The 10904-nt window shown below is 39.4% G+C and overlaps 1 protein-coding gene across 2 annotated transcripts; it reads left to right on the top strand.

Moving 5' to 3' along the window:
- The first annotated feature begins 1595 nt into the window (after positions 1-1595).
- dnajc24 (DnaJ (Hsp40) homolog, subfamily C, member 24) lies at positions 1596-10246 on the top strand. 2 transcript variants are annotated; one of them, XM_068723955.1, is made up of 5 exons: positions 1596-1685; positions 3011-3114; positions 3372-3507; positions 7623-7691; positions 9473-10246. In XM_068723955.1, exons 2-5 carry the CDS (start codon positions 3013-3015, stop codon positions 9694-9696), a joined length of 531 nt encoding a protein of 176 aa, XP_068580056.1. In that variant the 5' UTR covers positions 1596-1685; positions 3011-3012; the 3' UTR covers positions 9697-10246. The 2 variants fall into 2 exon arrangements, with proteins under 2 accessions (XP_068580056.1, XP_068580055.1); XM_068723954.1 differs by having other exon boundaries at positions 3008-3114.
- Positions 10247-10904: the final 658 nt, after the last annotated feature.

Raw genomic sequence — 10904 nt, 5'->3', positions numbered from 1 at the left:
ACTGCACCAATTCTGTCAAGAGGAGTGGTGAAGAATTTGAAGGTAATCCTCCTTCTTCATTATCCCATTTACTCTCTGTAAAGCACCAGTTCCATTGGCAGCAAAATAGCCCCACAGCATAATACTACCACCACCGTGCTTGACGGTAGGCATGGTGTTCTTGGGGTTAAAGGCCTCACCTTTTCTCCTCCAAACATATTGCTGGGCATTGTGGCCAAACAGCTCGATTTTTTTTTCGTCTGACCACAGAACTTTCCTCCAGAAGGTCTTATCTTTGTCCATGTGATCAGCAGCAAACTTCAGTCGAGCCTTAAGGTGCCGCTTTTGGAGCAAGGGCTTCCTTCTTGCACGGCAGCCTCTCAGTTCATGGAGATGCAAAACACGCTTGACGGTGGACACTGACACCTGTGTTCCAGCAGCTTCTAATTCTTGGCAGATCTGCTTTTTGGTGGTTCTCGGTTGACTCTTCGCCCTCCTGACCAATTTTCTCTCAGCAGCAGGTGATAGCTTGCGTTTTCTTCCTGATCGTGGCAGTGACAAAACAGTGTCATGCACTTTATACTTACAAACAATTGTTTGCACTGTTGCTCTTGGGACCTGCAGCTGCTTTGAAATGGCTCCAAGTGACTTTCCTGACTTGTTCAAGTCAATGATTTGCTTTTTCAGATCCATGCTGAGCTCCTTTGACTTTCCCATTGTAGCGTTTGTGGGCGTTTGTATCCAATGAGCCCTATTTCAATGGCCTCAGAGAAGTCACCAGTTGTAGTCACTCATAATCACTCACAAGAAGTTAAGAGGCCATGCTATGAAGCTCATTTCATTGACACAACTTTCTAAGTCACCAAAATTGCTAATTCATGTTGCTGTATGTATATTTTTGACCCAGCAGATTTTGTCACTTTTTCTGTTAACCCATAATAAAGTCATGAAAGAACCAAACTTCATGAATGTTTTTTGTGACAAAGAAGTATCTGTTCCAATCACTCTATCAGAGAAAAATCAGAGTTGTAGAAATAACGGGGAAACTCAAGAGAGCCATGACATTATGTTCTTTACAAGTGTATGTAAACTTTTGACCACAACTGTATGTTGTCCTCATGACAATTCACGACTTGTGTAAACTTGGTAATATTGTTTATTTAAACAATGTACCAGAGGAGGAAGAAGAAGACGATTCTGATAAACAATCCCGTAACAGTTGAGCTTATATGGCAATCAGTAGCAGTAATAGATCTAAAAAAACATGTATAGGGCATGTTTATATATACAAATATCCATATGTCCACATATTGATATCCTTATGTCCATTAAACTTACTTTCATCTTTTACATTGATACACAATACTTAGAGCACATTTAGAATTGTAAATTGTTATATGCAATAGTAACTATTTAAAAGGTTACAGTAGTGGTACGATGGTTTATGTGTCCACAATAAGCAGTTAAGAATATACATTTAACTGAATGTATATTTGTATTGTGTTGCTTTCTCCCGTCTCCCACTGAGTTGTAACGCTTTTATTCTAGAAAAAAAGAAAAAGAAAATAGACCGGAAGTCGTCGTTTTCATCAGCGGAAGTCAAACAGGCAGCGGACCAAAAAACAAACAGCGTTTTTTTTCAGGGGGACGCATAACACCGTGGGACACTAACATGTCGTCTTTCGAGTGACAACCTTGTTTTTAAGGTATGCGCAGTGCTTTACACACAGAACACCAACAGATAGAAGATTAAATGTGTGTTTAATGAGAAAAATAACCAGACTTCCGGCTTCTTTAAACGTTTGTTTATCTCGGAGAACACTGGCTCATGTAACGTTAGCTACATACTGTGAAGATCTACCAAACACTGCCATGGTCCATAACACTCGGTAGATAATGTGACAGTACGTGGGAAGACGCAGACACAGTCGTAGTTTAGTACCGTTAGTGTAACGTTACACTCTACACTGTAGAGTGTAACGTTACTGGAGACAACCCAGTGTTTTTACCGTACACGTAACGTGTACGGTAAAAACACTGCGTTGTCTCCAGCTCTAGCTCTTGAAATTAGCACATTACTGAGCTGCTTGCTGAAGAAACTTGATCTAGAGTGACTTTAATCATAATCAGTGTTGTTGAGAGCACACAATAAAGGCTATAAAAGACTGGAAAAGACTTTAGCTTGAGAACGTTTTTCCACTTCTTAGTTAAACTGTTTATTTACTGTATACATAACCTATAGGGCAGTTAATAACATAATAATCATGTCACAGTCAGAAAATGGTGAAAAAAGCCCCTCACAGTACCCCAAAGCAAAAGGTGGTGTCTTCAAATTGTTTTGTCTGATCAACTACATCCTAAATGACTAAATTCTTCCACAATGACTAAAAATATGAATGCTGATCAGAGTGCTTGTTGGTCAATTTTGTTTCCATTGACTAATCAATGTTGAGTTTTAAGACAGATTCAATAGTTATGATCTCTTACATAACCCAACTACATAGTGTACATTCACTTAAGTCAATTAACAAAGACATTTCAATGAGATGTCAGAGGACTGGTGCCATTTGTAGCACTGATGGGCAGATTGTTGGCCTCCAGAAGTGCTGCTTGCAGTGTTGTAGAGAACTGTATGACTGCTTGCACCTGCTAATTGTGTAGTTGATTGGATGATTTGTTCTCAAAATTTGCGAAGGACAGTCATATACACACCTACAGACAAACAGACTGTTCACTGTTCATCCATCTGCAGCTCTGACCATCACACATACCGTGCTGGGGTTTTAAAGGAGTGTGCTTGGTTGTGTTTAGCGGCCTTGCAGCTGCGTACCTGTCCTCATACTGATTATGCTGCAAAAGCGACTGATCCAGCAGGTTTTAAATACATTTTGAAAGTTACAGATATGCATTGGAGGCAACAATGAATCCTCTGGTGCTTCTATATGGAGGCCTGTGGAAAAAGCATTGGCTCTGCAAGTAGAGGTTAGTGTTAATGAGACATCAGTCTGATGTTAGCGTTGTGTCCCAGCAGGGATGTGTGAAGCAGTGGAGGAGGATCTGTACGCTGTCCTGGGAGCCAGCCCCTCAGACTCAGTCCAGCAGCTCAGACACAGGTACCAGCAGCTGGCCTTACAGGTAAACACACTGCTCTGTGTCTGTGTCAGGGTGAAGCAGTCTGTTACTACAGTCCATTACACAATGGTCAAAGTCTGAACCAAGTCCAAACAGAAACATCTGATTTTTCTGTTGATCAGAGGCGTAACCCTAACATGTTAAAGAGACACAAGTGATCCTCTCTACCAGCTACATGGTAGAAGATGGGGAAGAAAATAGATTGTAAAGTATAGCTGAAGAGAATGTGTCTTCATATTCAGTGCCTGTGTGCCTCACAGTACCACCCAGACCGTCTTGGAGGGGGGAGTTCTTCAGAAGCAGAGTCTGGAGTGAAGAAGTTTCTAGAAGTTGATGCAGCCTGGAGGATCCTGAGTGACCACAGCACCAGGAGACAGTATGACCTGCAGAGGAGAGGTAGGATCTCACATTTCACTTTAGTGTTTCCCCTACCATTATATTAGGGGGGCGCCCCGCCCCCCCCCACGGGACCCTCCGCCCCCCCTTGAAGGTTGAGTTCATTTCATTTCATTTTATTTTCTATATAGCGCCAGATCACAACAGAAGTCATTTAAGGTTCCCTTTCCTATAGAACAGGTTCAGTATTTTGCCCAACGACACTGGAGGAGCTGGGGATCGAACTGCCAACCTTTTTTGGTGGACGACTCACTCCAACCCCTGAGGAATATCCATTAAACAATTTGATTTGGCCAAAAAATATTTACTCGGATGTAGAATTTTAAAACCTTCTGTTTCTAATGATTTAGAAAACGAATGTCAGTCTTTGTTAAATCCCGTTTTATTAGTGAACCAGTCATGACAGTCAGAGAAGCTTTGAGCTTTGAGTGTGCCAGTATAAACCTAGCACTGAGGCGTTGTGAGAGCAGCGAGGGTTTGAACTTTTTCTGTCAGGCTGTCTTGATTTTGGGAATGACTGCTGGTTAACATGTAGTATCTATGTGACTGGATTCATACTCGTTTAGTTCTCTGACAACAGAAAAATGTGTCAGACGTATTACTCATTGGTATCATTTTTATGGAAGGTAAGTTGCCGTGACGGAATAACTGTGTGAATGTTGTGGCTAACACTGGATCCACTTCATAAGATCTGGTGTATGCTATTGCTGCGTCTCTACACTCTCCTCCGTCCAGTCATGAACCAATATTTGTTTTTTCTTGAAAACCAATGGACAGGCAACAAATTCAAACAATTTTGAGTTGCATAGACTGTTTTCATAACGAGTGTCCTAGAACATGTAGAATACCACTCACTATACTCACTGCTGCCTGTGTTATAATGTCTGACAAGGCACAAGTATTGATTGACAGGAGTCTGGTTTTAGTCCGGTTTCCTGACATGCTGATTGAAGTCGTTTTGCTGGACATTAATTTATTCATCCATGCAGTTGGAATGAATAAAGACATCAAGGGAGTACACCCACAGTAATACACCAACCAGCGAGTGCTGGTTGGTGTATTACTGTGGTTGTACCAGGGTTTTTAATCTCTTTTGCCCTGGTCGTAATGTAAGGGGAAAACTAGCTTTTATAGAATGAGAATAATTTCCTCAATAAATTGAAACAAGCTCTTTCACAGTGTGATGAAGATGAAGATTGAATTATACATTCACGTCATGCTTGTGCTGCATTAAAAGTGATAGAGAAATGTTCCAGGCCTAACCAGGGACAAGGATTGCAAATTAACCTCGACTAACAATACTTTTTTTTTTAATTATTCCTCACACCGTGTAACACTAATTAAAACCCAAGCAAAGTTTAGCACTAATTATTCAGGGTTCATTAAGTCATTATCACTGTCAAACTGTACAACTTGATAATAACTGTTTCCTCAAGAGTGAACTGTAAAAAAGTGTGTGAAATCCATCTGTACACCTGCCTATCATTTTTTTCATTTCAGACAGTCCATCCATTTATCCGTCCGTCCATCACTTTTCATCCATCCATGCATTGATGCTTCTGTCCTGTCTTTTTTTTTCATTAGAATGCTTTCTAGCTTTGTAGCAACCATGGCCTTGTTTCCTAAATGCATCTCAAGGCTAAGGTGATTGTAAAATCCATTTTTCAGAACCTTCTAAAGATCAGATTGTAGATTAACGAGTGTCTGCTATCACTGTAGGGGGCTAAGGGCACTCTAAGAAGCTCTGAACCGACAGGAGGAACCAACGACTGCATGTTTTTATTTTTGTAGTTCATTTTTGGAGTAGATAGATTAGACACTTCTATCATAAACACTGATGTTCTTTTAGTGGTTTGATATATGAATTAAAAAATGAGTAAATGGAATGAATTAATTACACACAGATTAATGCATCGATATTTGACTGTGTAGTTTGGCTTGGTAGGGTCTTTGACAATCTGTCGTCGATATTGTCATTTTTATTTTTTGTTTGTGGTGCATATAGTGTGTGCCACAAACTTGCTGTATATACAGCAGGTGTAATACAATGATCCACACAATAGATGAGGTGAATATTCATGAAACTAATAGGAACCGTATCCGCTTCATTTGAGGTTTAAAATTAGCTTAAGAGTAACGTCTGCCTTAAGCAGCAGCTAAAACAATAAAAGTTTACTTTCTTTAATTTACTGTCTTTTCATTCAGTAACATGAATTAAAAAAGTGCTGTACACTGTTAACTAAACGTAAAGCTTGATTTTCATACTGAACAACTCCAAGTATAAAACATGTCTTTATGTCAATTACTGCACTTGCACCTTGTGATGAATGTGTTTTTGATATACAGCATGGCTTGTTCACCGTCAAGTCTGCAAAGTTACTGAAGTGTAAGAAGTGTAAGAAGCATCATCTTTAGTACGACGGACAGCCGACGGTAAACGTCCGTCAAAAAGTGTTTGCAGAGGCGCTCTCAGAGGCACTCATAGAAGTGCTCTTCTAAGAGCTCTTAGAAGCGCTCATAGAAGAGCTCTTAGAAGAGCTCTTAGAAGCGCTCATAGAAAAGCTCTTAGAAGCGCTCATAGAAGAGCTCTTAGAAGCGCTCATAGAAGAGCTCTTAGAAGCGCTCTTAGAAGCGCTCTTAAAAGCGCTCTTAAAAGAGCTCTTAGAAGCGCTCATAGAAGCGCTCTTAGAAACGCTCTTAAAAGAGCTCTTAGAAGCGCTCTTAGAAGCGCTCATAGAAGCGCTCATAGAAGCGCTCTTAGAAGCATTCACCGACTTGCTCTTGGAAGCGCTCATAGTAGTGCTTATAGAAGAGCTCTTAGAAGTAATTTTAGAAATGCTTTAACTTCTAAGTTGGTCACAAGAAGGGTTAGTAACAACTAGTGCTGGGCGGTATGACCAAAAATGTGTATCGCGGTATTTTGTAAGATTATACCGGTTTCACGGTATATCACGGTATTTTTTTTTCACATTAACGCATTCATTAATTAACGCCGAAAATTATTTTATCACGCGTTTAATTATTAAGCGGACATTTTTAACACAAGAACCGGCCGGCCACCCGGCCAGCAAGCAGTAAACAGCTGTTTGTGTGGCGTGTCTTCTGTCACTTCCTGTTTCCTTCACCTACATTCCCCTGGGTCCTAAGCCCCTCCAATGTACAGCTTGTTATCACCCTCTATGTACCAACGTACATTTATAACAAATACCACACATATTACGCGGTAATCAGCGTTGCATACGCGTCTAACCAAAATACCCAAAAAAGCAAAAGTCTCTTTGTTCCTCCTGCATCGCTCTTTTCTGTTCTTAATGTAGCGACCGAGCCTCTCCCAGCTGTTAGCAAACTTGTACTACCGGGGTAGCTAGCGAGCTGTACCCAGCATGCCGTTTGGTGTTGTAATTTTATAAATGTACAATTATTAGTGTTACAAATTGTTTAAGTGTCACAAACTGTTGTGTCATGGTGTTTTGCCCTGTTAAAGAGCGTTAGTTGTGGGTTATTAATTGTTGTGTTATAAAGTTATAACCATGATTAAGGGTCCCTCTCAATACAGTTAAGACAACTATCTCCGACCATAGCGTTCGTTGGGGCAAACAATATATTTTGCTACCTGTTGAAGAGCGACAGCAGTTGTTTCGACTATGGGGTATGGCGGTATATGAAAAATGAATATCATACAGGAAATTAAAACCAGTGTACCGGCTGAACCGGTATACCGCCCAGCACTAGTAACAACAATACAATAATATTTAAGGTATATAGGGTTACACAAACAGTCCTCCAACTACACATGTAGCCTGGTTTGTCTGAGTAATTTGGTTTTTGAAGTACATGTAAACACATTGATCATCTTCACCATCATCCTTTGTCTAAAACAGGTCGATGTTGATGTAACAAAGCAAACTGTGAAACTGTCAGGCTTATATATAACAGCACAAATCTTCATGAATCAAATAATAATATTTTGGGATAAACACTGTAATGCAACTCTCTGTTCCAGTTCCGCCTCCTTCGGACTCTCAATATCAACACTGTTCACAGCAAATGTAACATTATGGTGTTTGTCTTTCTTCTACAACTAATATAATAATGATGCATTAATGCTTCTCCAGCACAGGAACTGAAACAGGATTGGCCAGTGGATTCTACAGTCTATTTGGAGAACATGACCTGGGAACAGGGTAACTACACACCATATACACTAATACACACACACACACACACACACCTCGACAATGCTCTCTGGAAAACCATCACAGTGTTAAAGATTCTGGCGAAGTTGACACCTAAACATGTACAGCGCTTGTTATAAGCAACAAAGTGGTTCATAATTGAAGAAACTGTTTATGGTTAATATAATCAGAAATTAACGTGTGTTTTTGAATCATACAATTAATTAAATACCAGACCAGAAAAGGTAATTCATGACATCGATGCAAAAGGATCACGTGAAATCAAAAAATGGGTAATCCTCTACATTATATTGCAGCAATGTTCTAATACAACCAGAAATATATGTAAATGGTAGATGATGGATCCCAATGATGGTTTATCTGTTTGTAACTAGTTCGGTTTGTATGAAGTATGTATTCATGGTCCTCAGAGGATGAATCCTTTCATCTTGCACCACCGTCGGCTCAAACAGCTTTTTTTATATTATTGTTTTCATGTATACAAATGTTTTTATTCTAATGGTATACATAGAACATGATTCTCGTAATTATAGTTACTGTGTTTCACTTTTCTTTTGTTCTTTTTTAACTGCGTTTATCATGTCATTTTAGTTTTACCGTACAGAACATACAAAGCACATCTATACAAAGCACACCTATGTACAGACATTAAAATAAGGAATAACAACAATACTAATGTAAAACATCAACAAGATACATTAAAACAAATACATTAATAAGGAAAATCAAGGGGGGATTCAAATAGTACATAAATAAATCAATTTTAAATACAAATTAACACCATTTTCAAGTTTCAGTGACTTTTCGTGACCTCAATTAAGTTGCTTGTAACTGTCCATTTTTTCAAAATGCCACCCATTCTGTCAAGAACATTTCCACCTTCAATTTCTTAGATCAGTCAATACAGGTTATGATATATATATATATATATATATATATCCCTCCATAGAAGTGGAGGAAGGAAACGTAGGGGGGAAAATTAAATAAATAAGAGAAATGGATGCCTCAGAACTATGTTCCTTACTATACATACCTTTATACATATTTCTTTATTTACTTGTTAGGTCTTAGCGATCCTCTCAACTCTGGTCAGAACATTTCATACCATTAAAATGTTAAATTTCTCTTGTTGTTTTTTCAAAGTTTTCTCTAGTTCCAAGTATCTCATATCATCTCTCAATAGATTTGAATATGTTGGTGCAGTTCTCTGTTTCCAATTGAGTAAGATCAATCTTCGTGCCAGCAGGCTAACAAATTAAATCATATTATGTTCCATGCCGTTTTTTACTCTACTAGAGTCTATAATTTTTAGAGCCACCATCAAGGGATCCAAGTATATAGGTATATGCAAAATTCTTGATAGGGTCTGAAAATGTTGCTCCAATAGTTTGATATCCACGGGCAACTCCAGAAAATATGACCTAGTGATACCGGCACAAGCCCGCATCTATTTTTTTAAATATCCTACTGAGCTTTTTTGTTTCGACCTACGTAAACGACATATCTTAAACTACAGAAGGCCATGTCCTGCACACACTGAAGTCTTCTACTGCTCCTCTGCAATCTCTTTACCTAGGTTGTCCTTCCAAGCTGATTTCAAGTGTTCCATAGTTGTTTTATTTGTTAACTGAGACAGTTTCTCATATATATTTGTGTATTTCACTTTTCAACCAGCGTTAAATGTCATAGTCAAAATATCCGTAAATGGGGACGCTCACTCTCTGACCAAGGCAGGTAGATCTTTAAAATGGGAGTGTGTGTTGTTTCAGATGAGCGTGTGTACACGTACAGCTGCCGCTGTGGGGGAGGATTCAACGTCTCGGAGGAGGAGGTGGGGGAGGAGACACAGAGGAGGCGGCAGGATGATGAAGAGGAGGAAACGGAGGAGGAAGAGCACAGAGGAGTGGTTGTCTGCTGTGACACGTGTTCCCTCAGTGTGTGCGTCACATGGTCATTACATGGAAAGACTCAAACATTTGAATGCCAAAGATAATATCTGTTGGGAAACTTTCACCTATGACACTGCCGAGCCTGAATACCAAATATTAACATGACCCTTAGCAATACTGTTGGCTTCTCTCATCATCTCAGACTTTGTGTTCAACATCTCCATCACTTCTGAAGCAAGGCAGCAATAAAACAGCTCACTGGCTGACTCACTCAGCTAACATAAGAAGGTTGCATTGAGGTACATTAAGATGCGTTCAAGCTCTATTCAGAAATTTGTATAAGGTGAAGGTTTATAACATAACATTATCATGATGTATTCAAATGTAATCTTGTAAACAGTTGTTTTCTGTAGAAAAACTTGAATAAATCCATTTTAAAGGAGATGTTTTCACAGCAATATAAAATATCAGAAATTTGAAAGAATTCATGTCATTAAGAGCTCAGTCGATACTTTCAGTTAAATTTAAATTTCATCTTTTGCTCGCAGTTTACATTTATATTTCATTGTATAGTTTGTAATGTTTAGGCATTTGAAAGCATACAATTAGGTTGTGATATATACAAAAAAATCAATAAAATATATTTTTTTTCTATTGGTGCCTCTGAAATATATTGTGTATGAACAGTGTTGGTTATGATCCAGCTTACTGGGAGTAAGATATGCTTTTGCAGGTTTGGACTCAAGGTCTTTCAGACTCCAGATCATGGTCAATCCAGTCAAGCAAAACTCATTCAAAACGACGCTCAATCAGTCTCTGCATTTTCTCCAGATACCTATAAATCCAGTAATTCCAACATGAAGTAAAGAGTGTCACCATCTGTATGTTTGTGTCTGTCCAGGCACATCCACTACAGTGCAGTCATTGCTGTTGTAACAGGTTTAGGTTTTGTTTGAGGTTCTGCCAATCAATAGCAAAGTGAAGCCCTCTTATTGTCACGTGAACACAGCGACATGTACACATGGGACATGTTGTCTGCTTAAAACTTAAACTTTAAAATGTAACTGCTTAGCTGTACGGCCCAAATTTAATTTGTTTCGTGCAACAGACTTTTCCTCTACCTGTCAACATGACTCCTCAGGCTCTCAGCAATACTTTTACAGCGCTGTGGATGGAGGTTGTCAGGAGGACCAGTGGGGACCATCATGGGGGTTTGTTCTGAGGTAATGTGATGCCGAAGCAGGGTGATGGGCCGTTCCCTGGAGGATCTACCTGTGAGGATGAGGGGGATCTGTACCCTCTGGGGTCCTCG

This window comes from Cebidichthys violaceus, unplaced genomic scaffold (genome assembly GCF_023349555.1).
Source record: "Cebidichthys violaceus isolate CVI_PGR_0920_01 unplaced genomic scaffold, fCebVio1.0.p SCAF_3, whole genome shotgun sequence".
Taxonomy (NCBI): domain Eukaryota; kingdom Metazoa; phylum Chordata; class Actinopteri; order Perciformes; family Stichaeidae; genus Cebidichthys; species Cebidichthys violaceus.
The sequence above is the reverse complement of the archived record's forward strand: the minus strand, read 5'-3'. Positions and strand labels throughout refer to the sequence as shown.